This window comes from Calypte anna, chromosome 1, assembly GCF_003957555.1.
Source record: "Calypte anna isolate BGI_N300 chromosome 1, bCalAnn1_v1.p, whole genome shotgun sequence".
Lineage (NCBI taxonomy): Eukaryota > Metazoa > Chordata > Aves > Apodiformes > Trochilidae > Calypte > Calypte anna.
The window spans coordinates 107,818,943-107,846,760 of record NC_044244.1 but is presented as its reverse complement, the minus strand read 5'-3'; the positions used below and the strand labels follow the sequence as shown (position 1 = coordinate 107,846,760).

Here is a 27,818-nt window from a genome sequence, read left to right as displayed (position 1 = left end):
CTGCTCACAACCAGAAAGAATCAGCTTGCTCTTAAGACCAAATAAGTAAAGAAGCCAGAAAAATTAACCATTCTGCATAGTATTTATTTATAAACAAAAACATTGCATTTGATCACATATCAGTTTTGATCCTGCAAATGCAGATTTATATAGGTTTTTTTTAATTTTATTTTTTACAAAAAATAATTTTAACAAGTAAATAAAAAGCATTTCCATTAGTCCACTGTTCTCCAAAGTGTAAATGTACATTGTAAATTTGCAATTTTTTAATATAGACATATGCTGTATTTTACCAGTTGTTTGTAAGAAACTCAACTATGGTCTGATGAAACATAATAAATAATGATTAAGAAATGGAAAACTACACACCAATAACTGGAAAATACAAACTTTTTAAAAGTCATACGAACAGTTATATTACAGCCACCTCTTCAAAAAAAGCATTCAATTTATCCATTATAAAGTACAAGAGTATTGCATTACCCTTATTGGCATACTAGAGTAGACAGCATCTTGAAATAGAAATACTGCCCACAGAAGAAACTGACTGAACTACAACTAAGAGGAATATAATTCAATTAAATCAGGCCAGTAGCAGTGCAAAAGCCAAAAATGTTGGCTTTTTAAAAAAAAATATGCTTCCTAGAAATGAATGTATCAAACACTATTTCATGATTTTTTTTTCCAATTTTTTTTTAAACTTTTTAAAAAGCAAGAATCATTTTTTGGATGACAAATACCACCACAAAGTAAAAGGTGGATCTGCTATCCTTGCCACCTTTCTTCCCATTACTAACAACTTCAAAAGAAAAAATATGCAATTGAGTGAAAATACTGTCACCACTGTTACAGTGATTTCTCTGAGTACCATTTCTTCCAGGAATTATTTGCATGAGGATTAGAGCATAGAAGTAGTGGCTTAAGAGTCACTGTAAAACATTTGGGGGCAGGGGGGGGAGAAAAAAAGAGGAGAGGCAAAGGGGGACTCACGTATCTTACCTATTATAAATGATGTCTAAACTTTAAGATAGCATAAACGAGTTATAGTTGAACATTTTCAGCTTTAGTTCACTCTGTTAACACCACAGATAAGGAAACACAGCCTCTTTTAAAACTATTTCCATTCAACTAATTAATCAAGGATTTAGCAGGCTGATGCATTCAGAGTCATCGTGGTACCTTCTGATAAAAAGGTAAGTTTCAGAGATAAATCTCAGCATCCTCATATCTCAGCCAGAAAGACCCCAAGGCATACTACATGTTTAATACTGAAGCAATTTGGGTTTTGAGATAATATATACAAACATTTGGATACAGCACAGAACCTGTGTCAATCCTGTACAGCACTGGGCTTCCCTGAAATAAGGTCTCCAGGTCTCAAGCGGCAGCACTGGATGGAGAGCAGAGGTGGCTCAGGGCTCCCACCCCAGCTTGTTCTCTCCAATGGTCCACCAAGGTGCTTCTCATTCCACCAGCTGCTTTTGACTTGGAAAAAAGCAGGCAAAAGCTTTGTGTAAAATCTGACCACTGAAGCCATGTACTGGTACATACCTGGACCCGTCAACCAAAACTGCTGTGTTCAAATAGAACTACAGAGTAGAACTGAAGATCCTGCTGACTGTGCTCAGATACAGACAGGTTCTTAGATGTACAAGAAAACAACAATCAAGTAGAAAGGGCAGGACACAAACAGGCTTGTAGTTTCCATCATGGAAAGGGCTGAAATATCCTAGCTGCATCCTATGGGCGTGTTTATGCTGCTAAACTATGTACAGATGTTCTTTAGTGACACAAGAAAATCCAAAAGGCAGTCAAATATAATCGGTTTTCAGGATAAAAACCTTGAAGAATTTTTCTTCTTTTGGTAGTAAACCACAAATATTACCCATATGTCCCAAGTTACACTTCTATCCCAGTAATGCAACATACAACACTGCTTTAGTAATGAAGCAATACTGCAGTATACAACAATGCGACTAAGGTTTGCTCTGGGAAGGTAATCAAAGAAGGTAAGAAGGTTCTTTTTGTTCTTTTTTTTTTTTCATTTTTAATATATTCCACCACTTAAGATTTTAGAAGATGAAATAATTGCACGTATTAATGCTTATAAGATCAGAATTTAACAAAAAAAACTTTTGTACAAAAAGTATTAAGATTCCTACTAATAAAAATATTTGCAAATTTAATTACAAATACATTTTAAAAGCAAAATCTTTAATTAAGTACAATCCTTAATTAAGTCAACATTGACAGTGTTCCTTTAAGAGGAAGTAAAGGTAACACCCACTGCATCTGTTGGGAACATTTAAATGCAGAGTATATATACACTTACTGATCAAACTATGTCAAATATATAAAGTGAAGAAGTAGTATATACAATTTTGAATCTACAGAAACGTTATAATGGAAGATCACGTAAGAGTCTGCTAAAATCTTAATACTAAGTACTACTGATTTCGTGCATTTGTTCTACAACTTGTCCTAAAATTTCATCTACTACATCAATATCATAATTTACTTGCTGCAAGTCCAGATCAGGCATGATTGTAGCTAGAAGCTGTCCGACATTCACTCGAAGAGAACGTAGCTTCAGGCTGTAAAGAAATAATTAGATACAATTAAATGTAGGTGGAGTTTTACATTCAAATACACAGCCCTTTATTTAACAAAGCTGGAATAACTTTACACTGAAAAGGCTCCATACAGGACTTAAATAGACCAGCAATAAATTGATGCAGTTAAAGCAGCATCAAGATAATTTCAAAATCTACCAGCTGTTCAAAGCTGAGTCTCTTGAGTTTAAAGTTTGAAGGTTAAGATTCTCTTAGTTTCAAACAAATTACTGAGGATTAAACTGAATTTCATCTTTCCCAAAACAGCTCAGAAATGCTTCTGAATGCTTTTAAGTTAGCAAATAATCACCGGCACAACCCTTTGTCCCACACCTTTTTATTTCTCAAAACAGTATTGAACCCCAGTATTTTTGTACATTTAGAAGCACAAACATCTACCATTTATGTTAACAAAAGCAGAAAAAACAGAGAACAAGAGAAGGCAAGAAAAAGTAGCTTAACTAAAGGCTTTAAAATATTAAGAGTAAATAAGGTTAAAAGTTACATATAACACAGGGAATATGCTATGTTTCTCTTTTTGCTTTCTTTCTTGGATCGCCCTGCTCTGTCCTCTTCCTGATCAAATTGCTTCCAAATCACCCATCCCTTCCCTTGAGCATTTCCTTCTGCCATCAGTTCCTTTATCATCTCCAGTAGCCAGTCTTCACAGTGCCATCATATCCCAACAGGACTTGTGGCAGAAGTTACTCACAAGTCCTGCATATATTTGCCAATGCTTTTAGGGATCACAAGTCAGATGCTGTAAAACAAAAATGAAATGCTGGAAGACAAAGGGGAGACTGAACCACAGAAAAAGTTAGATTGAAAGGGTTATCTAGAATCAACCAGTCCATTCTCTCCTCCCTCTCAGCCCTGCAACACACATTCAAAGCAGGGTTAACTCAAGTCAAGTTGCTCAAGATATACTTGTGTTTTGAAAATCTCCAAATATGGAGATTCCACAATCTGCCCACATCTCTTTTTCAGGGTTTGACTACCCTTGCTGTGAAAAATTCTGGCCTCTCATATTTAACCAGAACTTCCCTTGCTGCAGCTTGTGCCCATTGTCCTATCATGGTGCTCACGAGAAGATGCTGGCTTCATCTTTTGTACACCCTTTCATTAGGCATCAGAAGAGATTAAAGGTATTTCAAGGTACCTCACTCTTCATAGGGCTATTTCCTGACCCTTCCACCTCTTTATCAGATGCTCCAGGCCCCTACCCATCTTGGTAGCTCTTTAGTAGACTTGCTCCAATACATTAGAGTCAGCTGCATACCAGGGAGCCCAAAACTGGACACAATATTCCATTTTCAGCCTCACAATGGCCAATAGTAGGGAAGAATCACTTCCCTCAGACTGCTGGCTGAACTCTAGTCAGATACAATCTAGTAAGGCACTGGGCTGTCCCACCTTAAGAGTGCACTGCTGGCTCATACTCAACTTTTAGCATGCCAGCATTGCAAGCTATCTTCTTCCCAGAAGTCTCCAACGTGGTACAGCTGCATGGGGTATTACCAACACAAGTGCCAAACTCTGCAGCTGCCTTCATTGACTTTCCAGGAAGTTTCTTCCAACCCATTTAATTTGTTAAGGTCACTCCACACCAGCCTTACCCACCAGAATATCAATAGTTCCAATTTGATGACACTGTGAATTTTACAGATTTAATTTCACCTCATCACCTGGGCCATTAATAAAGGCTTTAAAGTGTTGCTGGGCTTCATATTGATCCATGAACTCAGCAGTCTGGTCAATTTTATGACCCACCTCCTTATTTACCTACCCACACAATACCTCACAAACTTCATGATCGTGACATAACAGCAGCCCATGTTGAAAGCTTTATTAAAATGAAGGTCCACAGAGCTGGGCATTTCACTGTAAAAAGCAATGAGGCTGTGGAGGAATGATTCATCCTCAGTAAATCCACGCTGGTTGTTCCTAGTCACCTGGACTATCATGGGGCTACAGGAGACTTCCAGGTAGATTTGCTCCATGGTGTTCCCAGGAACTGAGGCTACACTGAGCAGCAGCCTGTCCTAAGTACAGGGAGGGTGACTACCTTTTTCCAGGCATCATGAATGCTGACTGCCACATCTTTGGGAGGTTATTATAACAAGGCCTACTGTCCACCAACTGAGCAGCTCCCTCTGGTCTCACAGACTTGTGTATGTCCAATTTGCTTAAATAGTCCCTTGCTTCAGTCATTGTTTATTACAGGTAATTCTTCACTCCTTAAGATCACCACCTGGCTCACAGACCCATGCAGTAAAAAACATGGTAAAGAAAGTACTAGGTACCACAATAATTTGTGCCTTACACACCTCACGTCCTTTACTACTAAGCACCTGCCCCACTGAACCACAGGATCTCATTTTTTGCCTCCTGTTATTGGTACTGTGCTTACAGAAGCCCTTATGGATGCCCTTCACAGGCATTGTCTCTTTTAACTCCAGCTGAGCTCTGGCTTTCATTTTTATTCTACATGCCCAGGCAGCATGCCTGTATTCCTGCTCATCCCTGCTTCCATCTGGTGCATTTAGCTCAAAGGTAGACTCTGGACACAAACTAACTTCCACACAGGATTGGTCTGCAGCTGTAAGTCCTTACAGGAAAGCAAAGTTTCAAAACTGAAAATAAACTCTCTTCTTTAGAATACAATTGATCCAAGAAAGAAAAACAGAATATAGAAGTGAAGTTCACCTACACAGCATAAGCTAATGATGACCCTCTTTCATGCCTCCTTTCTCTCTCCTTGTTCTGCAAGTCGTGTCTAGAAATTATATAACATTTTTGGTATTTTAAGAACTGTCAGTTCTTAAAATTGTGCAATGGCCAACCCTGCTCACACAAACACCTAAATTTTAACAATAATTAAATAAAACACTGGATTAAAAAATGTTACTGAATTAGGAGTCACGAGAGGCAGTACAAAAATTCCAAATCTCACATTTTATTACAGGATTATTAGACATAACTTTCATTAAGACATTTCAGATACAGTCACCCAGACACAATCATGCTTGAAATGCAGTCTAGAAATAACAAAATTGATACCTTTCTCCATCAGAAAAATTTACTGAGTCTTCTACATTACTGGTGGTAGAATCATTTGCTTGTGCTACTGCTTGTGGAATCGAAGCTTTTAACTGTGCAATTTCTGCTTTCAATTCTTCACACTGACAGGCAATTTGATTTTTTTCCACTTCTAGTAGTTCAATCTAGCAAATAAAAATAATTTCATGAGTTACGACTGAACTATATAACACACGGTGTACTGCAACTGCTACAAAACACTTCAAAATAAAAATAATTTAACTGTTAACTTGAAAGATATCACTGTTTCAACAAACATACCTCACTTTTGTATCTGTCTCTCTCAATACTGCACTTGTCCAGTTGCCTGAAAACATCATCCAGTTGCACAGCGATTTCATCTACCTCGCTCTTATTTTCACCATCGGCACACTTGCTGCATTCAGTTTTTAAGTTCTGCAGAGTACTGCATTGTTCCTTTAGTTTTGCTATTTCTTCTAAGGCCTGTTCATAGAGAACAGTCACTTCTGCCAAACTTCTTTCATGACCTTTTTCTTCTTGAAATAAAGAAACTGTCTCAGTAGACTGATGGCACATCTCTTTCTTTACATACTTATTATTCATCTCCAAAATTTTCTGTTCCAGTGTTTCTACTTGTTTGGTTAATACTTCACATTTGGCTTGGTACATTTCTTTTTCTTTGTTTAATAACTGCAGCTGAATTTTCAGTTCATGTTCAAGATTTACAGATGTCCCAGAAACACCATTAGCCCTGTGCTGTTCAGTTTCCATCTCTGCCCTGGGAACTGGAATATCGGTTTCATCTTCTGCCTCTTCCTTTTTAACAACTACGTTTGGGAGCTCTGTCTGTGTTGCTGAGGTCAGCTGTTCACTTTTTGGTTCTGAAGTACTTGCACTGCAAGGTTCTTCGACATTACAGTTTTCTGTCTGCTTCTCTTCTTGATCCAAATTAATGCACTCAGTTTTTACCACAGGAACATCAGCATCTGCTGAAGGCTTTGGAGTGCTGCTCTCCTCTAAAATAATGACATCATCATCATCATGGTTGTTGAATGCTTTGTCATTTAACCGAGGTGTCTTTGAAGACACAGGTGTCATGCAACCAGGTGTCTTCCGTTTAAGACTGAGAAGCAAAATATTAAACTGATTATTGTATTGCCCAAACTCTGCAAAGACATTTATTTTCAAACTATCTTTAGTAAACCTATAAGCTTTTATTAAAAACTACTCAATAACTAGACAGGGAAGTCTCCCTGCATTGTATTTTAAGATGTGCAGCAAAAAATGCCTTTCCTGTGAAAAACAAGTAGCTGACATCCACACACTAAATCATTACCTTCACAGTGTTTTGAAACAGACTCAGTATTTGCAGAAATGCCCCCAGTATCTCTTGCTTAGCCAATCAAGGCAAAGGAAAACATACTGGAGAGTGTGGTTAACATAAGTCTTTTTCTGAAGAGGCAAACCACTAGGCAATTTTTGCTGCATTCACTTGCACACTTCACAAGCTTTCTAGGCACCTTTAATCAACCTGCTGCATTCTGTACTCCCCAGAAAGACATACGAATTTTGGCAGCTATCACTTGAAGCAGGGACAACACCCAACACCATCATTTTCATTAACGAGTTAATAATTTTAGAAGTAAACAGGTATCTACTTTGTACAGGTTCACTAACCTGTTATCAGAATCAGAATGAGGTGAAGAAACAGATCTATTTATAATAAGCAGAGGTCTCTTGACAGAAGCATTTGATGTTTCTGGTAAAACTGCTCTTGGAACAGCTTCCTTTCCAACCACAGGTGAGAATGTTTTGAAGTCTTTACTTGAGGAAACAGTTGTTTTTAGAAACATTTCATTATTGATCTATGAGGTAATATTAGTAAAGAATGAAAAGTAACAGACATTAGTGGATTCTTCAGAACAGGTTTAAGCAGTTCTCCTAACTATCTGCCAGTACCTAAAATTCTGACCTACATTTCTTATGAATGCTCTAAAAATGTACTTAAATCTGGGCTGAATATTTTGCAGTAAGAAAGGCTACCTAGACTCCACACTGCAGAACACAGTTTTCTAAACTTCATAATCACACAACCCCTCCACCACTTCACTGATGCTCATGAAGTACTTTCCCTTCATGTCAATTTAAGACATACAACATACTAAAAAGCAGTAAGTTCTGTATCATGGTTAAAGAGTTCTGCTACATTTCTCAGAGGACTGTGTAGAAGCCCAGGCAAGACATTTTCCCAAGCTCTCTGTCTGAAGTCTGACTGTACACAAAGTATGGGACATCTGTTAAAGCTGCCCATAATTAATTGTTTGTTTAAAATGAATGAAACCTTACTTTTAGAAGTTAACTTCTGTGCTTGTGTAAATGCAATGACGGAAAAATAAACACAATGAAGTAAATACCAGGTAAAACAGCACGTCTCCAGAAATAGAGTGATGTTAGGTTTGCACTTTACTTTGAAAGCAACTTAAGATAATCAAATTAGGGAACTTGATTCTGAGTTACAACGTACCCATTCTGATCACTCAACCAGGCTAATTTTCATCTATATTTAATCTGACTCCTTGCTTAAGTACAGCTACAACTAATCTGTCCATTCCCAACATCCCCCAGCTTTAAGGACATCTTTGCTTTCATATCCTCATCACAGCTCTCTACAACAAAAGTATTTGCTTTAATTAGATGTTATGCCATTAAAACACGTTTGAGGGGCTTACATCTTTTATGGTACTTTTTTGTGAGAGGGTTTTGTCCCTCCCAGACTCTTTATTAACTACTACAGAGAAAAGGATGGCGCATTTTCCATCATCAGGCAATAGAGATGGGATTTTTAGTTTACTAATAGCATAACCTGTACAGCCACTAAAGCAAAACAGGATATTGAACCAGTCAGCTGGCCACTTGCTACAGTAAACTATCTCAAAGTCTGGCCTGTTCAATTAAACTGTATCGTTGCCATCAGGAAAAACTCAGCTACCAGAGTCACTTTTCTATCAACTTCAAGACTTACCTGATGGCTGTACTCCAGTCGCTTCTTCAGTTTTTCCCTGTCTCTGCACAGCAGCAAGGAAAAATAAAAATTAAGATGTTAGATTCAAAATATTAATTCATTATAAAACATTTAAAAAAATTAATTCATTATAAAAACCAAACACAATACTCCTTATTTCAGCTAGATACTATAAAGTTCTAATGAACATATTCTGGTTTAATGAATAAACACTTTTTGCATGGACTTAAAATTTAGTATAGCTAAATTTCAAAGAGGTTCTCTCTCAAATTAAGATTTATTTTTAAAAATTGAAAAAAAAACCTGAACTCCCACTTCTAGAATGCTATCAAGCATTAGTTAAAATTAATCCAGCCATTCTTTTTCCATACATCTCAGAATAAGAGGATTCTTAGTGAAAAGAAAAGTATTGAGGTATTCAGCTGATTCAACATGGACCTTAAAATAATTCAAGTCTCCTAACAGCCCTAGTAGCTTGTTTCTTTTAACATCCCAAACTATGCTTATACGACCTACTATTATGAAACAATGCCCCTCTTTGAGGGCTGCACTTCAACATCAATTGTTGCATTGCTGTCCTTAGTATATTAACAAAAGGGGCTTCTGTCATTTGTGACTTTCTAATTTTGATTTAGGAAGGCAAACAGGTATTAAGTCAAAGAGAAATGTTAATGTAACACAAACATTCTAATAACAGAGAAAAAAACTGTTCTATTAATCTCTTCACTGCTATTATCAAGTCTTGATTTCAGGGCACAATTTTCTGGCTGGATATATTCCCAGAGGAACTTGCAATTACAGTGCAGGTTAGAGAAAAAGACATTTAGTCTTCACATTCCTCTCTAGTGTTGAAGTACTTGAGAGAAAGCCTCTAGTACTCACTTCTTCTTGTAAGTTTTTTCATATGTAGGATGTATTAAATCATCATCTTCTGGTTCTTCTGGCACATTGCAATTCCTGAGTTCAGGAGGGAAGGAAAAAAACAAGGTGACATCCGTGCTTATAACAGGTGATGAAAAAAGAACTAAAAGCAGTATTTAGATGTTCATCAAAATCTTAATTTTACCGGAACTGTGGGTCAGGGTTCAGTGAGCAGTACCACTTATCCGGCAAGTGCTCGATTCCATCTGGCAGCTTCCGCCATTTCAGACACCCATCACATTGCACCCACGTCTGATCAGGTTGTTTTCTGTGATGGGAAAAAATATCAGAGCTTTCATACAACAAGTTAATTTTCACGATTGAGTGTGAAACAGTAATAGTAATATTATGTAAAATTCTTCTATTTACAAGTGATACTCACTGTATCTCCTCAACTGGCAAAGCTAAGGGATGCTCTTCGTTTTTCTTTGTTTTCATCTCATTCCAGTAATCATTAAGCTTTTCTCCTAGTGCTGCTATTGTAAGTCTAAAAAAGAAAAATTTTTAAAGACCACCTTGATGTATCAAATCTCAGCACAGAAAGAACCTTTACAAAATACAGTGAAAGAATAAACGTATGAACAATTCTAATAATTCTATTTGCACAACAATATGCTTTTTGCTTTTAAAGCCCTAGAAATTAAGAATAGCGTGAAGTTGTGTTTGTCAAAGAATTTACTGGAAATATGAGCTGGAGCACAGAAAAAAATTAAATCAAAGCTGGTAAATTCAGAAGCACTGTAAATGTACAGTGCACAACCTGAAGCTACCTCACCAGTTCAACCTCAGCCATGGAACAAACAAGTGCTGTTTAACATCTGTCAATCCAGTTGTTAGCTGTGGTTTTTTGTCTCATGTTTCTGAACATACATTAACTGCACATTCATGGTTACTCTGAGTTCAACAATACTACACAAAGATTGAAAATGTATGATCACTTTAATGCAGTATAAAGTCTACATGCTGCTAAAGGGAGCAGGCTAGTCCTTCCCTACATTATTATTTAGTGGGATTAGTTTCCTGATTAGGGCTCATCATGCAGCTCAGTGACCACTGGAGCTGGCAGACACAGGAGGGAGTGATGCAGAGGAACAACAACAAGCCCCACAGGTGAGGGAGAGGTTAAGACTGTCTCTCACCAGCATGATAAATTTACATCAGAGTAAGGTGGCTGGGTAACCAGAGCCTGAAAGTCAGTCCCTCCCTGTCTGGCTTATTCCAACACCTATACCACCCCATCCCTTGAACTAACACACATGATTGTGCAGTGAACTAGCCTGACCTAGATAGTTTTGATCTAGATCACCTCTGAACCCAAGCCATGAATTTTGGTGACAAAAAACAGGAAGCAGCACAAGGGCAGACATAAGCAGCAATGCACAGTTGGGATCACATCTCTCTTCTAGAGAGAGGGAAGAAGGGCAGATCAGTTTACAATGATCATGAAAGTGCAGCATCAGTTTTATGTTTCTATTTTGGGCTGGAAAGTTAACTTCCTAAAACCTGTGGCACTCTGCAGAAGAAGCTTGGTAGAATCCCAAAAAGAGTATTTGTCTCAAAAGAGCTGCCCTGACAAAGTGGGCACTGTGCTCGGGTGGAGGCCTCATTCGATAGCCATCTGGACTCTGTTCTCTCAAGAAGAGACCCTCATTTGGGTAACCACCCAGATAAACAGGGCCCTATTCTCACAATAGCAGCCCCTCCTTTAAGTGGCCATCCCAATAAGCTGAACACTGTCCTTGCAAGGTGAGCTCTGTTTGATGGCCACCCTGACAGGCAGAGAATTCCCGAACTTAATCTCGCCAAATGGGTTGTTAAAAGAGATTAATTAGAAGAGGACAAGGAGAAGAGAACCTAGGTTCCTCTCTGAGGGAGTTTAGAAAGCAAGGGGGTCCAGTCCAAATCTCCCTGGGTCGAGCCCCACTCTGGGGAACCCTACCTGTGTCCACTCTGTGGGACATGATGTTTTGTTTGGACCCCACATCTGGGGAGCTGTGCTCACTTTGTGAGACGTGACAGTGCTGCACCCACCTTGTGGGGCATGACAACCTTTATAAAAGATCTTCCAAGTGTAGCATCTCCATGCCCACATTAAAAGTGGTTTTAAAAAGAAACAAGTAAAAAGCATTTAGTACTCACTGTGCCAGCCTGTGGGAACATAGTGTAAACCTTGGTCAACACAAATTGCTATCTTACAGACTTCTTAATTCCTACCCCTCCATCAAGGAAACTGTTAGTGCTACCACACAGAAAATGGTTCAAGGAACTTCTGTACTGAAAAAACTTAACACAAGAGCTATTTTCCAGTTTGACTGATTCCCTCAACTGCTTTACCATGTGGTCTCACTAATGGCCCTGCTAGCACAATTGTGGTAAAAACACAGGAACTGCTTAAAGCTGGCAATATCACAGCAAAGAGCAGCACAAACTGTAGGTACCATTCAAAGGTATAGGCAGATTAAACTTAGTGGCAATAGCAGCTATCAGGCTTGCTGCTCCTCCACCAGAGGGCTGCTGGATCAACAGCAAGAGCAGCTAGATTTATCTTGCTATAGCCCCTTAATTGCTACAATTAGCAGATCTGTTTATTACAGCACTCTGCAGTGGTTTCTGGGTTATCTTTAAATGCAGAGCTGTATAAATCAGCAAGTTAGGAAAGGCACCACGGACAGTTTAGGAAACTGCAAATGGCTGAAGGACAAAACATGCACCTTGAGAAAGACAGCGTCTTCTGCCAAAGGTTTGCAAGTCAATACTATAGAAAATTTGCAATTTGTAGGATGTATATATGCAGTGGCTAATATTTCCTCACAAATAAAATATAAAATAATAAGTCCATGTTGAAAGCAAGTGCTAGGGCATATAGAAGGAAAGTGCCTGCTTCTTTAAGGGTATCTGGTCAAAGAAGCTGTAAACAAGAACATACAGAGATAAACCTGACTGACAAAGGAGGTAGTGATAAGAACAAACCTGGTCAATCACACCAACTGGTAAGGATATGTAGTGCAAGAATGTTTATTTTTCCAGTCAGGAGGATAAAGAAAGGGAAGAATATAAACACAGAGAGTCATAGCACCAGACCAATTAGCATTAACAGAGACAACCACCACAAATAACACTGGTCAGTCACACTAATTAACAGGCTATCAGCAAATTGCAGGCAAACTGGAATTTTGCAATTACTAAGGATGCAAACCTGAAGGTCCAAGATGTCTGGAGGGGATCAGTGGAAGTACACCAACTGATGAGACACCAGGCAATGCATGATGAAAGGGGAGTAGAGGGGAACAAAAAGTGCAGACATAAAAGGGTATACAAGGAGCTGGTCACATGTAAAAGAGGGCTGGTCAGTACACTTGTCAGGATGAGCCCTGGGCCTGATCACAGGCTGTCCTATTTTCTTGTATCTTTCAATTTAATGTTTTCTCAACAATCTCTCTGCATAATCTCATTCTCTATCTCTTGTGCATCTGTATTGCACAAGCTGTCAACTAACTATCAAGTACTACTGAGAGCTTTGTGTGTGTGTGTTGTGTGCATGTGTATTTGGTGCCAGCTCCTGGAGTCACACTGGTGGTGTGGTGTCAGCTACTGGAGCCAGTGGGGCTCTCAGCTGCCACTCAGTGAGGCAGGAACAGTGCATCCCTTAAAAAACAGCTCCCTGGGTGGATCAGCATGACTGAAGGGCTCAGTGATGGCAGCTGGAGCTGGACTGTGGGTTGCAGCCTGTGTGCCTGGTACTGGCTAGAAGTGGAAATGGGGCTGCATCTTCCCCAGTGCTGGTGCAGTGAGGAGCAGGAATCCCTGGATTCAGGCAGGACTATCAGCCAGGTAAGGGGGCAGGCTGGGATACCCAATGGGACTTGCAAGTATGGTGTATCAGTGGGATGAGTATGTGAGTGCACACACCAAACATCAAACATTAAACGAGTGAACATCAAGCTGCACTAGCCAGGCACACAGGGGATCTGTGAAGCAGGTAGAAGGGTCAGAGATCCAGGCAGAGGTACCAGGAGGACAGAGGGGCTGTGCTGTTACTCCAGGAACCTACAAATGTGCATGTGCTTGTGAGTCTAGTGGCATGTGCCTGCCCTCACTGTCTACAAGCCAAGGAAGGAGTATAACATGGATACCTTGAAAATAAAAAAAATTGTCTCTTGAATCAGCAAAATTACATCCAAGCTAGCATGACGCTGTGCTGGCAAGTTTGCTCTGTTTACAATGCATTAAACTTATTTCTATCAGCAACCCCTCCCCTCCACAGTGTGACAGCCTTTCCCCTGTTTACCATCCTTAAAATGTATCAAGGCAAATCTCATCAACAAACCCCTCCTCCTCTGTCAGGATTAAAAAGGAAAAACGCTAATCAGAATGGCTCCTGACAAAGCTGCCAGACAGGCAATGCAAATTGGTACCAAATACAAGAACTAAAGAACTCTGGGAAAACCTGAATACACAGGGAATACCTGCAGCTATCAATTCACAACCTCTGGCAATAATTGATGAGAAGAAGGAACTTTTTACTACAAAAATTCAGAGGAAAAGGGGGAAAGTCAGAAGGAAGGCATAAACAAAGCAGCAGCAAAAAGACAAGTGAGCATCAGTGAGAAGGAACAGCGACACCAGTGGCGGCGATTTTCTTTGAAGGGTGAAAAAGCAATAAACTGTTTCTTTTCCCTCTCCTCTCCTTAACAGCCCTTTCCCTGGGGTGATTCATTTGTTTAAAAACCTGTTTTCCCTGCATTTTTTCTCCCACTATTAACTCCTTCCTAAGACTCCTTTCAACGTGGTGTCATTTTCCCTGAAATAAATCATTGTAATTCGTTCAAACCATAAAGCTGTCTGCTTTTGCAATATGTAGGATGTATATTCACAGCAGCTAGTATTTCCTCACAAACAAAATATAAAATAATAACAGTTATGGATCGTGACAAAGGGACTTGGCTGTTTATGTTTTATGTCTCATATGTAGATGCACCTCATCAGTGGCAGTCTGTGTAACCAGCCACATCAGTGTCCTCAGTGAGTGTGTGCTCAGCTTTGCTGCTGGTTGAACTTGAAAACAGGAGTGGCAGAAACTCTGGGTCCCCAGGGTGGGCAAGGAGGGAGCCTCAGGACACAGCTGCAGGAAACGCCCAGTAGTGCAGGAGAAAGTAAAGAGCCTTGACATCGTTAAAGGAAATAAAGTAACAGAGGGGAACAATTCTCTAGGTTGGTATTCAGGAAATTTTCCCCAGACAGTTTTTACACCTCAGCCTGAAACTGTTTAGGTAACTCATCTCTTCCAGCCTTTTCTTCCCCATGTGCCTCCTTTCAGAATGCCAGCACAACTGATTTGCAACAGAGCACAATAAACAGACTTGGAAATCCACCTGACTTAAACCAATCATCATGTCATCATTTTAAGCCAGACTAAATTCCCAATCTGGTTCACAGTTTAGCTGTAAGAAATATCACACTAGATATTGACTGGTGGCATGGATGCAGATAGGTGAAAAAGTGGCAATCCTATGCAAGAAATAAAAACTGAAACAAAGCAATATCTCAAATATTTGCTGCCCTCAGGATGGTCATCCTGAGTGTTTAAATGCTTTATCAGGTAGCAGAAGACTTGAGAACATTCTAGTCCACTCCTAGGGAAGAAACTGAAAAGAGCTCAGAAACATCCAAAGCTTTTCCAAAAAAAGGCCAAACACATTGTTATGGAAAAGTTAGTAGAATGGGATTTGCATATCACAATTTTGATCCTGTGCCATACAAACATCCACATCTCAGTGAATTATTGTGTACCTGTTTTACAATCAGTGAGAGGCAGAACTGCAACCACCACTTCTGGGGCACTTGCCTTAAAATGAGGTCTATGATACTCTAGATGTCTGACTGTACAGTGCATGCAGGATGACCAGTGTAGATGTAAACATTCCACCCCTAGTGTACAGAACAGTCATGCAGTTAAATGATGGAACACACTTTTATTCCTACTACTCAGAAAAGAAGAAGCCTGTAAGTATTCCACAGTGAACTATGCTGTCCATTAAATAGTCTACATAATAAAATATACATTTACCTGTATTCATTTGTGTAGTCAAAATCTTGTTTATTATGAGTTGGTTTTAGGAAGTTGCATTCAATAATCCCAACAACACCAACACCCATGTTGTTTGCCTGTAAGAAATTAAGAACTATCAGGAAAACCAATATGTCCTCTATTCTAATACTGTTAAGACTCTTATCCAAAAGGAAACTCTCCACATAAGCCCCCTAAATAAAAACTCGACTGCTCCACCCCACTATTTCCTCCTAAAAGATATACTCAGACACCTATTTTGTGTATCCAGTTAAATTTTAAAGACAAACATTAAAACAATTGCACATAAATTAATAGTTTTTAACTGCTGCACAAACTAAAACAGATGATTTTATAAAACACACATTTATATCCGAGTTTGCATCTGTATTCTTTTTTAAAACCTGTGCTTGATTGAAAATTATTTCTAATGATGTTAAAACATTTTTGACCTTTAGTTTCTTACCTTTAACTGACATCCAACTCTTTCATAAGCTTTGATGAGTCTGTTTTTATGGTACATCATTATCCCATAATGATCTTTGTTTCTGCAGTTAAATCCAAAAGTAATTCTTACTGTTTTAGCCTTTTACCATATATTAAGGAAAAAATCTAGTTAATCTCATGTAACACAAAAACATTGTTACTGAGTGTTTATTCTAAACTAGGTCTTGGAACTTTGTTTTAATATTGAGATAATTCCTTCAGTATATCTTTATAAAAAAAAAAATTAATGAAAAAACATAATATGCTCAGCAGAATTCAGACAGTTCACTAAAAAAAAAAAAAACCACTATAAAATCACATAATTAAATTCCACGTGTTATGGTGTAAATCTTAGCAAAGGATACATTCAAAAATTTTGGCCTATATATATCACGTTCAATGAAGGCAAGGCTTTTGGAAACCAGCTGTGTTTTCACTTTTTGTCCTCGCAGAATGATCTGCATTGTTGGCTTCAGATACAAAATACTGCAATAAGCCTACAAAACATACAGTAATTCCTGTTATTAAAAAAACCCCAAACCTCAAAATACCAGTATTTTACAATATGCATGCTTAGGAAGACAAACTCCAGTTTTAATTACATTTTATGAAATGTGGTTTTTTTCCTAACATGAATCCAGAAGGGGAGGAATTGCAAGTGTGCGTAATAACCATACACGTATCACACATTAAATTAATAGCAACTGAAGAACTTTTATGAATATGGCAAGTTAATCAGGTGTCTGAAGATGCAGATTTACTAGTAAAAGAGCTCTCACACCCACAATCTTCTCTTCTCATCTCTTATGCAGAGCTTAAAAATTCAACTACAAACTTAAAATCAAAAACAAGTGTCTTAACTTTGTTCCAAATGACTGCACATTATCATATAATAGCTATGCAATCTTCTTATAAACATGTAGACCTACGAATTTCAATTTGCATTGCATTTATGATTATTTTTACAACTTCTAATAACTGAAGTGAATATTGCACATCAGGACTTGACCATTTTAGTTCAACTGGAAGAATGCTGCTGAACATTATCCGAGAGAACATCCAGTAATTCTAGATGCACTTTCTTACTAAAAGAAGCTTTCAAAGCTTATCAGTCAACACTGGAGACAATGATTCTATCAATTAACCTACAGAAAAGCCTTGTCCCTGTCTGTATGCATACATTCCAACAGAAGACCTGCTTCCTAATTCCCCTACTTCTTTTTGAAACCTAGAAATGACTAAGTTTTAAAAGATCCACAAGTACATGTCAGTATTACATACATGTATACCTTTGCTACAATGAAATGTTTACTGTGCTGACACACCTATTTAATTTCTGAAGCACCTGACTGCATTTCCTTCTTGCTCTTTAGTCAATAATGATGCCTACATTTAACAGCAAAAGTTATTTGCAAAACTATTTGACATTTGCCTGTCCAGTCTGTGTCACCCAAGTCATCACTTCTGTAGCATAGAACATTATATTAAAACAAAGACATACACCTTCCAGCTTCACAAAACAAACAATTTTTAAACTATGTTATACATACTCGCAGTGAGTAGTCACTTTCAGGAACAATCTGGTCCAATCTCTCTTGTTTTTTGTATCCTCTTTTGCCTGTTTCATCCAAGTCTTCTGGAATTCTGATGTCGTATTTATCCTTGTCAAAGTCAAACTCTGTTTTTTCATTTTTATCTCTAAGAAATAAGATTAAAAACATATACTAATTATGAGGGGTGGGGAAAAAAAACACACACAAGAAAAGATATTTTGGTGGCCACAGTGGATATTGCAATGAGGCAAAAGAAATTGAATTACTTGGAGCAATGGCTGCTTTTCTCACAGACCTGCTAAAATTCACATAAACAAAGCTCACCACCTACTTTCTGATACCCAAGAAAAACAAGGGAAGTGACAGCAAGCAAGACATTAACGAATTCTAACTTAATTCTAAATAGGTCAAGCATCAAAACTATAAGCAGTTAATATCAGCTTTAAATTCTGGGTGGACCAAGACACAAACACTCCTTACCAATTAAAAATTTTGAAACATTAAAAATTGCCTTCCTAAGTTTTTTAATGCTGCAAAAATTATACCCATCACAGGTTTCCAGCTCAATAACTAACACAATTTCCTATTGTACCACTCCCCAGATGTATACACTATATTTAGCTGTGCAGGATAATGGTAGTACCTCTGCATGGCACTGAGATATATCATAGTGGGCAGAAATATTCCAGAAATTAAGTATTTTAATTCTGAAACAGCTTTTGCTTCTAAAAAAAGTAGATTCAATTACATCATACTAAAACCAAAAAGAACTCTCTCCGAAAGTGTTATTTCCCACAACTTGCCATGAATACACTCCAAAATTCAGAGCATGAAAGCTACACTGCCCAGTCAGCTGAGTTCACTGTATTTCCTTTTGTTCAAGCAATGAAGTAATACACATTGTTAAAAATGTGAATCAGACACCTAAGTAAATAAATGAAAGTACCTGGTGAAGTGCAAAGAGTAACACTCATCCAGGTGTGGTTTCGTGTCTTCCCACAACCCCCTCCCTCCCTGCCTTTTTTTCTGATGGGCAACAATAGAGATAAACTGAAAAATATGCCAGTTTCTTTCCAAGTCCAAAGGACTGAAACAGTTCAAAACTCTTTCCTCTGGAATACCTTGTTATTTCAGGTATGTAAAACCACCTTAAGCAGAGCACTTAAGAACACAGTACAAAGTAACATCCTCCCAAGCAGTTAGAGCTGTCACAGTTAAAAGCAAGCTAAAATTCCTTTGGATAGACAATCAGAAAGGTTCCCCAGTAATAAGGAAGCAGCAAAGATGTGAAGGAAAGGGAAAGAAGATGGGAAGTGATGACACCCCTCTGCCACTGCTACAGAAACAGCTGTTAAAAAACAAAACAAAACAAAGCTTGAAGGCTGGAAATCCATATTGCCATCAAGAACCTTACAGAAGCAAGCAGATAAATAAGATAAATACACACAACTGTGTTTATTTACACTTATTTCTATCTATACATTTTAAAAGTTTAGAAAGGTCTAGAACCCTCTACAAGGATACTGCTGACTCCAAACAAACAGCCAGTAATACTTGCCTGTACCTACAAATATTTGTTTGAATTTTTGCATTCATAATTTCATAGGTTTGAAATAACAGACATTTCATCTATTTCAATTTTCCTTCTGGCAAAAGCAATAGTATCTTAGGAAAGGAAAATACAAAGCTCTTTACATTCCTCTTCCTTCTGCTTTGTTATCAGAGATATTAGCAAGAGTTCTCATACAATATTACAACCCTTCAGTCATGTGAATCTGAGTCTAGTTTCCCAGTTACAGCTAACTCCCCACAGTCTGTTGGAATTACTCTATAAACAAATCCCTTCTATGTATTCATACACTGAAAGATAACCTAAACAAGAAGTGTAAGGGACTGGATTTCATCTTACCTTCTAAGATTCCAAATAATAATTCTCGTTCCTTTTTTCCCCATTATAGCATCTAGCTCTGCCAGTAATTTCTCCTCAGTAGAAAATAGAGAATGTGTTAAGATGGCCTTCAGGCTGTTTTTGGATTCTGCTGGGTCACTTATCTGTCGTAAGCACTGTGTTAAGGATAGTAATTTAAAATGAAGCAAGCTTTCACAATATGAGGACATTTCTTTAACAGTATCTTCTACTCACTTCACATGTTTTCATTCTGCACCTCAGAGCTCCTACAAAATTAGGCCTTAACAAATCATAGGCTTCCTTGCATCTCACAATTCCATTAAGGTGGCTAAAAAAGTAGATTTCCTTTACTGAGAATATAATCTAAATCGTGCACGCACCCACAGCTTTTCATTCAAAAGCTGTTGAAAGGATATGTTGGTTGTTAAATGTCACTATAGGAACCATGACATGTTCTGCTTTTGTGACTTCAAGGAAAGTTTGAGACAGGAGGCCGACGCTCATGGTATCCCCATTCTTGGTGAAGACTATTGCATCTTTTCCCAGGCGCATGGATCCCGACTTAAACCCGTTTCCATACAGTCCCACTGGAACACGGCCATTCATCATGGATTTCTCACTGAAGCCAAAGCTGAAATGTATGGAAAGGTCAAGAGACTGTAGAAGCTTCTATAAAACTTGAAAACCTACAAGATGCATGTAAGGCTTACCAAATTAGACTTAAAACATAAGTAAATATCTTGATTTTAGAGGTGTGGGGCTATGGTACAATTAAACTAAATACAGTTAAGGAAAATGCTGAAAGTTACCCTTTAGCATTGCTGCAAGAATTCAGAGAAATTTACTGTCATCTTTAAGTATGGAAACGAAATATTCTCTGAAATTATGCAATATGCATTCTTATAGAAATCTAATAGTTACCCTGTGGGTTCACAATAAATACCAAGAGAAGCCACTAAGGCTTTTGTTACCTTCACTTGCTTGAAAAAGTGATCCACAAATTTGCCATTAGTGAGTACACATTGCGTGTGAAGTAGAGCAAGTAACTGCCTATGAAACACTGGACTTAGCAAGCAAACAATTAATTAATGTATTTGACAGAAAAAACCCACACAACACTTTGGACTCAAGCTTGCTTAATTTTAAACCCAGAGATTTATCTGTAGGCAGAAAAATCTTTCATACTAGAACAGCAATTGAACACCAAACTTTCTGCTAACAGTGGAAACAAAAGCTGTAGAAAGATTAGTTCAAACCCTCTAAAATACTTGTAAGATAGAGAGACAATCCATGTCAACATAATTACCATTCCCTTCAGTATTCCACAGCATCTTCTATTTACAATACTCCAAGGGTTTGACCTGTCTCCTGCTTGCTAGCTTAACCTAAAGTAATCTTGAATAAAAAAAATACAATTAAATTCTCCTTAGTGCCACTAAAAGGCAGTATGGAGAGTGTAGAAAGTTAAATGGGAATGCTGACAAAAAGGACAGAATGAAATTCTGAAATAAAACACAATGACAAAGTTGCATAAGTTTTGCTAACATCTGTCTATTCCAAAGTCTCACTTGGATAATCACTCACTTTCAGAATTGCTAAAATTATTAACAAAACTAGACTATATAAGAAAAACTAATAAAAGAAAAAGAAAATGCAAAAGAGGTTATCCACCTTAGCATTTTGTGGAGCTTCTCTGAGTTCATACCATTTCCATTATCAGTGAATGTCAAGCAGATATTGTCATTTATCACCGTTTTGTCTATCCATATCTGTTTAGCACTCACATCTGGATCATAAGCATTATCTGAAGAGAAAGAAAGCAAACAAGGGTGTGGGATACTGAAAAACAAACATTTAACAAGTCTTAACATATTTTAAAGTTCAATCCTAGTGGAGTTGTCATATGGTAACTCCTCCAAAGTTCCTTAAATCTCTATGTAGCACAACGAGCCTTGTCTAGCAGGAATACATTTACAACCAATCTGCTGAATGTTAATCTTGCAACACTGCTAAACACCTACTTGGAATAGCTATCTGTAAATTTATTATGGTGCTACTTTGCACATATGTTTATTTGATAAATACAGCAGTTAAACGTAGCTCATTAGCCACAGGCCTAGGGCTCTGTAGAGTCACATGCTAAACTAGGGGAGCTCTAATATTTCAGCCATTTTTCAGCTCCACAATTAGGTACACAATATAGTTGCAGAACTTTTGTGCTGGCACTGATATAGATTTCCCAGCTAAGTCACTGAATATTAGTCAGCTGTTGGACAGAAGCAAGAAGACATAGTTTTTAGTACTGTAATGTTATACTAAAAACTAAATCGCCTAATCCTAAATCTTCTTTACAGATGACAACATTAAATCAATACAGTATGATCAAAAAAATTCCATCAAAACCTGGCAAACCTTGCCTGAAAACAACACACAAATTCCCTGCAATTACAGATGACTAATATATTATCAGAAAATTAGGTGGAGATGAGCAGCTCAAGTGGGAGAATAGAAAATGAAAACAAGACAAGTTTCTACTTTCAGTCCCTGTTGCAATAGGTATTTCCTCTCAGACATGCAAGCACCTCTTCTGACCAGCTCTCAAGAAGTTGCTTATTATTCACTATGCAGACAGTAGCACATTGCTAATATACCTGGCTGCAACATCATCTTACCTGCTATGGGCCTGTGGGATTTTTAATTGCAAAATGAGATTTGGAATACTACCACAACTTCGGATAATCAAATCTGAAACACTACGTAAAAAAAAAAAAAAATTGTCAAGTACCCAGACAAACTATTGATGTACATACCTATAAGTTCTGCAATTGCACTGAAAGGCCAGGTGTGACTGGTAGAGTTGGTATGCAAGAACTTTGGACAAAGCTGAAATACACCACAAACAATGGCATTAGCTCTTTAACAATACCAAACCAGAAAATAGTAAATAAAGTTGCATTAAATTAAGCTGTTATGTACATTAGCAAAAGGCTCTGATTTAATTTACTTTTAGGTACTGATGTGCTAACATCTTTTAAAGAGGACATTAATATATCTAATAAAGAAAAAGACAACTCAGCACAGTATCATACCATATTCTGAGCATGGATTATACCATCATCCTGCCAAACTCTCTTGATTAAAATATAAAGAACATTAAGATATTAAACCTAATCTTAAAAAGTGAGCAGCACCTAATAAACTCAGTGGCTTCCTGTCTGGAGTCTTTGCTCCTTTTGTCCATAGTAATGAAAATCACCTGTCGGATTACCTGAACTGGACGTTTGTGCTTTTAGCAATTTGATCTCATACATTTAACCTCATTTATGACAAAATGCCACCAAAGGAACATAGCTGCTACTAGGATTAGATAAGAATATGCAAGTACAGTACCTACTAAAAGGACATATCTTATATAGATGCCAGTGACAAAAATATTTTCAGGTAATTTATTGATTTATTTTCATATATATTCTCCTAGATAAAACGACTAACTCTGGTCTAAATATCTGTAATTAAATATCCATATAACTAAATGGAACTAAATATCCACACAACTTAAGGCTTTGTCGATGTAATGTTTGGAGAAATTTAACTGCTGAAACTGATAAAGTTGCATTTGCATCACCACTAAGAGTATCTGTAATTATATTTTTACAAGGACTTTAACACAAACTCACAGCACACACCTGCTTAGGCCTCACTGGCATGGCTATGTTGATGTCATAAAAAACAATATGCACAAATACAAAACACTGGAAATAGTTGTACAGTGCAGTTACATCAAAGTGCATATTATTGTAACATGCAGATAGAACATATTTTAAAGTTGTGTACACATATCCATACTTAATAAATTTTAACAATTTTGTTAATTGACAAGCACTTTTATATAGTTAGTAAAGTCTAAATAAAAGTGAGCAACCACTTCAAGTCTCCAAGTTCATTTATCAGTGAAAAGTAAAAAAGCTCCAAGCAAGTTCTACATCTGTGAGCCAGGTACCAGAGCATGAATAAGGCAGCAGCAGCCCTAGTTCAGATCAACATGAATTCCCAAGAAACCTCACCTTGATTCTAGGGTCATAAAAAGCATGGGACACACTTTCGGACTGCAACCTAATCCCTTAATTTCTCCGCTGACTTACATACAAGTGTGAAGAGACATCACACTCCTCATTGCTACCTGTGCTTTAGAAGGCCTGTTTTTGTAAATTTGTTAACTTGAGTCAGGCTATATCACTGTATTCCTTTCGTGTTCCTAACATATTTACAAACAATTTAGAATCCAAGAAGAAAATTATCTTAAGTCTATTAATTTCACATATTCCACAGCACATGGTTAAGAGACTTTCAGTTTCAGTCTCTGCCACACAATAACTCAGGGGATCTTAGGATCTCTGTATCACTCTCTTTACTTCAACCTTTTACCATGCTAGCATTATTTGTTCCTTTCTAAGCTTCACAATCAAAACACACGAGAAACAACTGTTTTAATTTTTTTCCACCTGAAATCCCACCTTGTCAAAACATAAACACTAACGTTCAAAACAACAAAATCAAAAACCCTACCACAGATACGCACATTCAAGCATTCCGCATCTGCTCACCACGCTGCTAAAATATTTCTCTTCTGCTAGCCAGTGAAAAACTCCAACCACACAACCCAGGTAGACCAGGACCTCTAGAGTTACTACTGGCATTGTAACTTAAGAAATACAGGCTTGGCAGTGAGTCCCCACTCTAGTTTTGGTAAAGACAAAAGTTGAGAACCTCCTCTGGTTCAGAAGGAACCAGAGCATCACTAAAAACCGCTGTAATCACGGGTAAGTGCCCCTTTTGCTGTGAAACAAAGCAAACCTGCTCACGGCAAGAAAATCTCTGGCATGCCTTGCCAGGGCAACACAATGCTTTCCCATCCCTCATTTCGCTGCTGAATACTAGCGATTGACTTTGAAAAGAACCTTTTAAAAGAAACAGCTTCCTCAATAAATTCTTGCATAATACTGATCTGAAAATCGCTGTTTCAAGTGGTAACATTTTGGGACAGGCTGGAAGGTGGTACACAAAACCTGAGAACTATTTACATGAAATTAGAAGATTGGAACAATGGAATAGTAAGAATTTCATTATTAGCTCTAACATCACTCCCTGATAAAAGGCAAGGTAACCCACAGGGTAGTTGTTCACTGGAAAGTTTGCCTCAGAGTAGATACCACCGTTTGCTCACGGACAGAACTGAAACACGGACACATGACAAAACCATATATAAAAAACCAAACAAACAGAGAGTAGCAGTTTTAAGGACATTCTCTGAGTAGTATTCTCCAGAGCACACTCAGCAGTCAGCCACAAATTATTTTCTGATGAGTTAATCAGGAAATATTTAAGCCCATTTCGTCCCCTTAACACTTCAGTTCTTCAAACCACCATTTAAGTTCACTCATGAATAACTGAAGTCAGTACAGTAGGAAAACTCTGACTGTTACCTTGTTCCCCAGTGAACCCTCACTTTCAGCTGTGTTAGTATTATTGTAGTATAGACGATTTTTCTTGTTCGCTGGGCATAATACATTTTTTAACTAAATGGATTTTGGTTACTTTCACTTTCTCCTGCAACCAAGTGCAGCCAAATCCTTTTCTGAGACACAACTAAACCTCCCCCTCCTTCAAACTGCATATTCAGTGCAAATTATACAAAAGATTCAGCTGCACGAAGAGAAGCACCTCCTGCAATTAGGACCAGCAAATATTTAAGAGTAAAGCTGTTTATTCCTCAAAAGAAGCCAGACAGCTTTGCAAATTTTTTATTTTCCAAGAAAACTGGAACTCTTCCATCCCTAGCAAAGCACAAGACATGCACAAATGAAAACAGCATTGAAAAACCTGTCTTGTCTTATAAAAGTATTCTGCAACTTTTGGGGGAACTCCACTGGCAGGTTCACCTTTTTGCTTTTACTGCACCTGTCTGCTTGTTCCTTTCTTGATATATATTCTCCCTTCTTCCTCTCTCCCAGTTATTCTAGTCCACTTACACGACTGTGTAATGAAACACATCAGGGAGCTGATCCAAAATTAAAATAATTTTTAAATCTTATTTTTAACCTGGATCACTTCCCTGAACGGTCTCATCATGCAACTGAGAAAAAAGTTCAACAGAGCAAGAGAAGGGATAATACCAGTGTGGGAATGAGATACCAGCACTGCTCACACTGCCCGTGTTGCTTATATATGATTCTGAAACTAATGGAAATTATTTTTTTGTTAAACCAGCATATTTCCAAATAGGTTCACAAAATCTGCTAACAGAAGAGACTGTGACCATCAACTCTCTAGTGGTCTCTAGAAAACGGAGCCTTTTACACTATAGGACACAACCTTGTTAAAACAAACAAAAAAACCAGACCAAAACAACAACAAAAAACCACTGTACAGCTCCTTCACTTCTGTAGTGAAAAGCTACAAAAATCACAGCTTTGAGTGGAAAAAGACCGTGTGTAAACGTTCACATAAGATCACTGACAACCAAAACTAAACAGCATCCTAAATGCTATTCAGAAAGTTACCAATTGTACTAACTCTAGATTAGATTTCTCATCAGTATCTGTAAGAATTCAGCAGTTCAGCTTGCCGAAGTGATTTCAACTTGAGAACAAATTTAAACTCTGCAGTCTGACTTGTGATCTGTAGGGGTTTTTTGCAAAGGCTGATTATTAATGCTAATACGTTTTTCCATTTTAGAAGGCTAACAGTGCATAAAAAAAAAAAGTTAACTTCGTGTTACCTAAGGAAGAAAGAGAACACTTCTTTAATAAAATGTAACAGACAAACTGTTGATTTCAAAAACTTGCAAGAATTAGAGACCTGAAATCAAAGAGTAATTCTTGTAGGACATTCCTAGATGACCTCTGCAATCACGAGAGCCTATATTAATGTAATTTAAGCAGTACTGAGAATGTACTAACATACGTTTTTCACCCAACTATTTGACAAGTCATAATGATTCAGCTTGTTTCCACTACTCTGTAAGTAAAGTTATGAACCAGGTGTTTGTAACTATCTGCTAGACTTACAGGCATATCGCGCTAAAGTCAGAAGGACTTTTAAAACCATCATGCTTCATCAAGCAACTGACAAAGTAGCTTTAAATTAATTTTTACTAGCAAAATAAAGAAATGACCGATTGCCCCAAAAGGCCAGCAAGGAGCACCACTGACTATGAAAAGTACAACACAGTAGTGGGTTTAACTGCATGCACATTCATCACCTTTACTGAAATGTAATTAGGCCTCTTGCAAAAAGCATCTAGGATTTTAAGTAACAAGCTCCAGACTAGAGATCACAATTACGAATACGTTCACATCGACATCGCTACAAGACTGTAGCCCCCCCATACCCAACCCACCCACAAGATGCCACTTCCCCTCCTCAACAGCCAGAGTTAACCTAGGTTTTTGGCTGGGTTTTTTTTTTTTCCGAAATCCATGTCGGAGACCCCACCACGGCCTGCGGCATTCCCCGGAGTTCCCGCCCTCCTCCCCCTCAAGTGGGGCGGGCAGGTGGGGGGCACCGCGCCTTTACCCCCGGGGCCGGGTGAGGTAGGACACTGCCGGGGACAGCACAAGACGGGAGCAGAGCCTAAAGCAAGGACGGGAGCGAGGCGGTGCTGTTTTTCAACACTCGCTCGATAACTTTTTAGCCTCGGAGAGGCAAGGCACCGCCCGCAGACCCCGCTCTCACCACGGGAGAGCCGTGAGCTGCTCAAGCGGCGGCCGCAGCGGCACGGCAGCTCCCGCCTCCCCAGAGACGCGGGCCTGGCACAGGCACCCCTTCACCCTATCCTCCCCGTCGGCTGCCAGACACCGGCGACCCCACGCCGGCCCTTCCTGCACGGGGAGGAGAAACCTCGTTCCCTCCAGAGCCCTACCCCGCCCGGGCCCCGTTCGCCCGGGACACCCGCGCCACTCACCGCGCTGAGGCGGATGCCGCCCTCTGTTTTCGCCGCCATCTTTAGTGCCGCAGCGAGAGCCGGGGCGGGAAGTGCCGGGAAGGGGGCGGAGGGCGGGTGGGGGGTGGGCGCTGGGGAGCTCCTGCACTTCCGCCTCCCCTCTCGCTTCCGCGCCTTCTGCCGGGGAGAGGCGGCTCTTGGCGTCCACTAATCGCCCGCTCCCGGCAGCGAGGGCTGTGGCGGTGG

At 38.7% G+C, this 27,818-nt stretch overlaps 1 protein-coding gene across 1 annotated transcript; it reads right to left on the bottom strand.

The window, feature by feature from the left end:
* Positions 1 to 63: 63 nt before the first annotated feature.
* Positions 64 to 27,818, bottom strand: MORC3 (MORC family CW-type zinc finger 3). Its single transcript, XM_030461989.1, has 17 exons — positions 27,594 to 27,818; positions 22,441 to 22,513; positions 21,302 to 21,434; positions 20,047 to 20,261; positions 19,631 to 19,778; positions 17,719 to 17,866; positions 16,534 to 16,665; positions 16,149 to 16,268; positions 15,683 to 15,780; positions 9,998 to 10,102; positions 9,761 to 9,883; positions 9,577 to 9,651; positions 8,695 to 8,737; positions 7,350 to 7,537; positions 5,973 to 6,795; positions 5,673 to 5,836; positions 64 to 2,594 (listed from the first exon to the last, which is right to left on the bottom strand). Exons 1-17 carry the CDS (start codon positions 27,630 to 27,632, stop codon positions 2,441 to 2,443), a joined length of 2,781 nt encoding a protein of 926 aa, XP_030317849.1. The 5' UTR covers positions 27,633 to 27,818; the 3' UTR covers positions 64 to 2,440.

Bases quoted from the DNA above. Each gene is read 5' to 3' on its own strand.
- MORC3 (XM_030461989.1), bottom strand. From the start codon at position 27,632: ATGGCGGCGAAAACAGAGGGCGGCATCCGCCTCAGCGCG. The intron at 21,435-22,440 runs GTATGTACATCA...CTTTCTCTTCAG, and splicing joins TGCAATTGCAGAACTTATAG to ATAATGCTTATGATCCAGAT. The intron at 8,738-9,576 runs GTGAGTACTAGA...GCTGCTGTGCAG, and splicing joins GAAAAAACTTACAAGAAGAA to AGACAGGGAAAAACTGAAGA.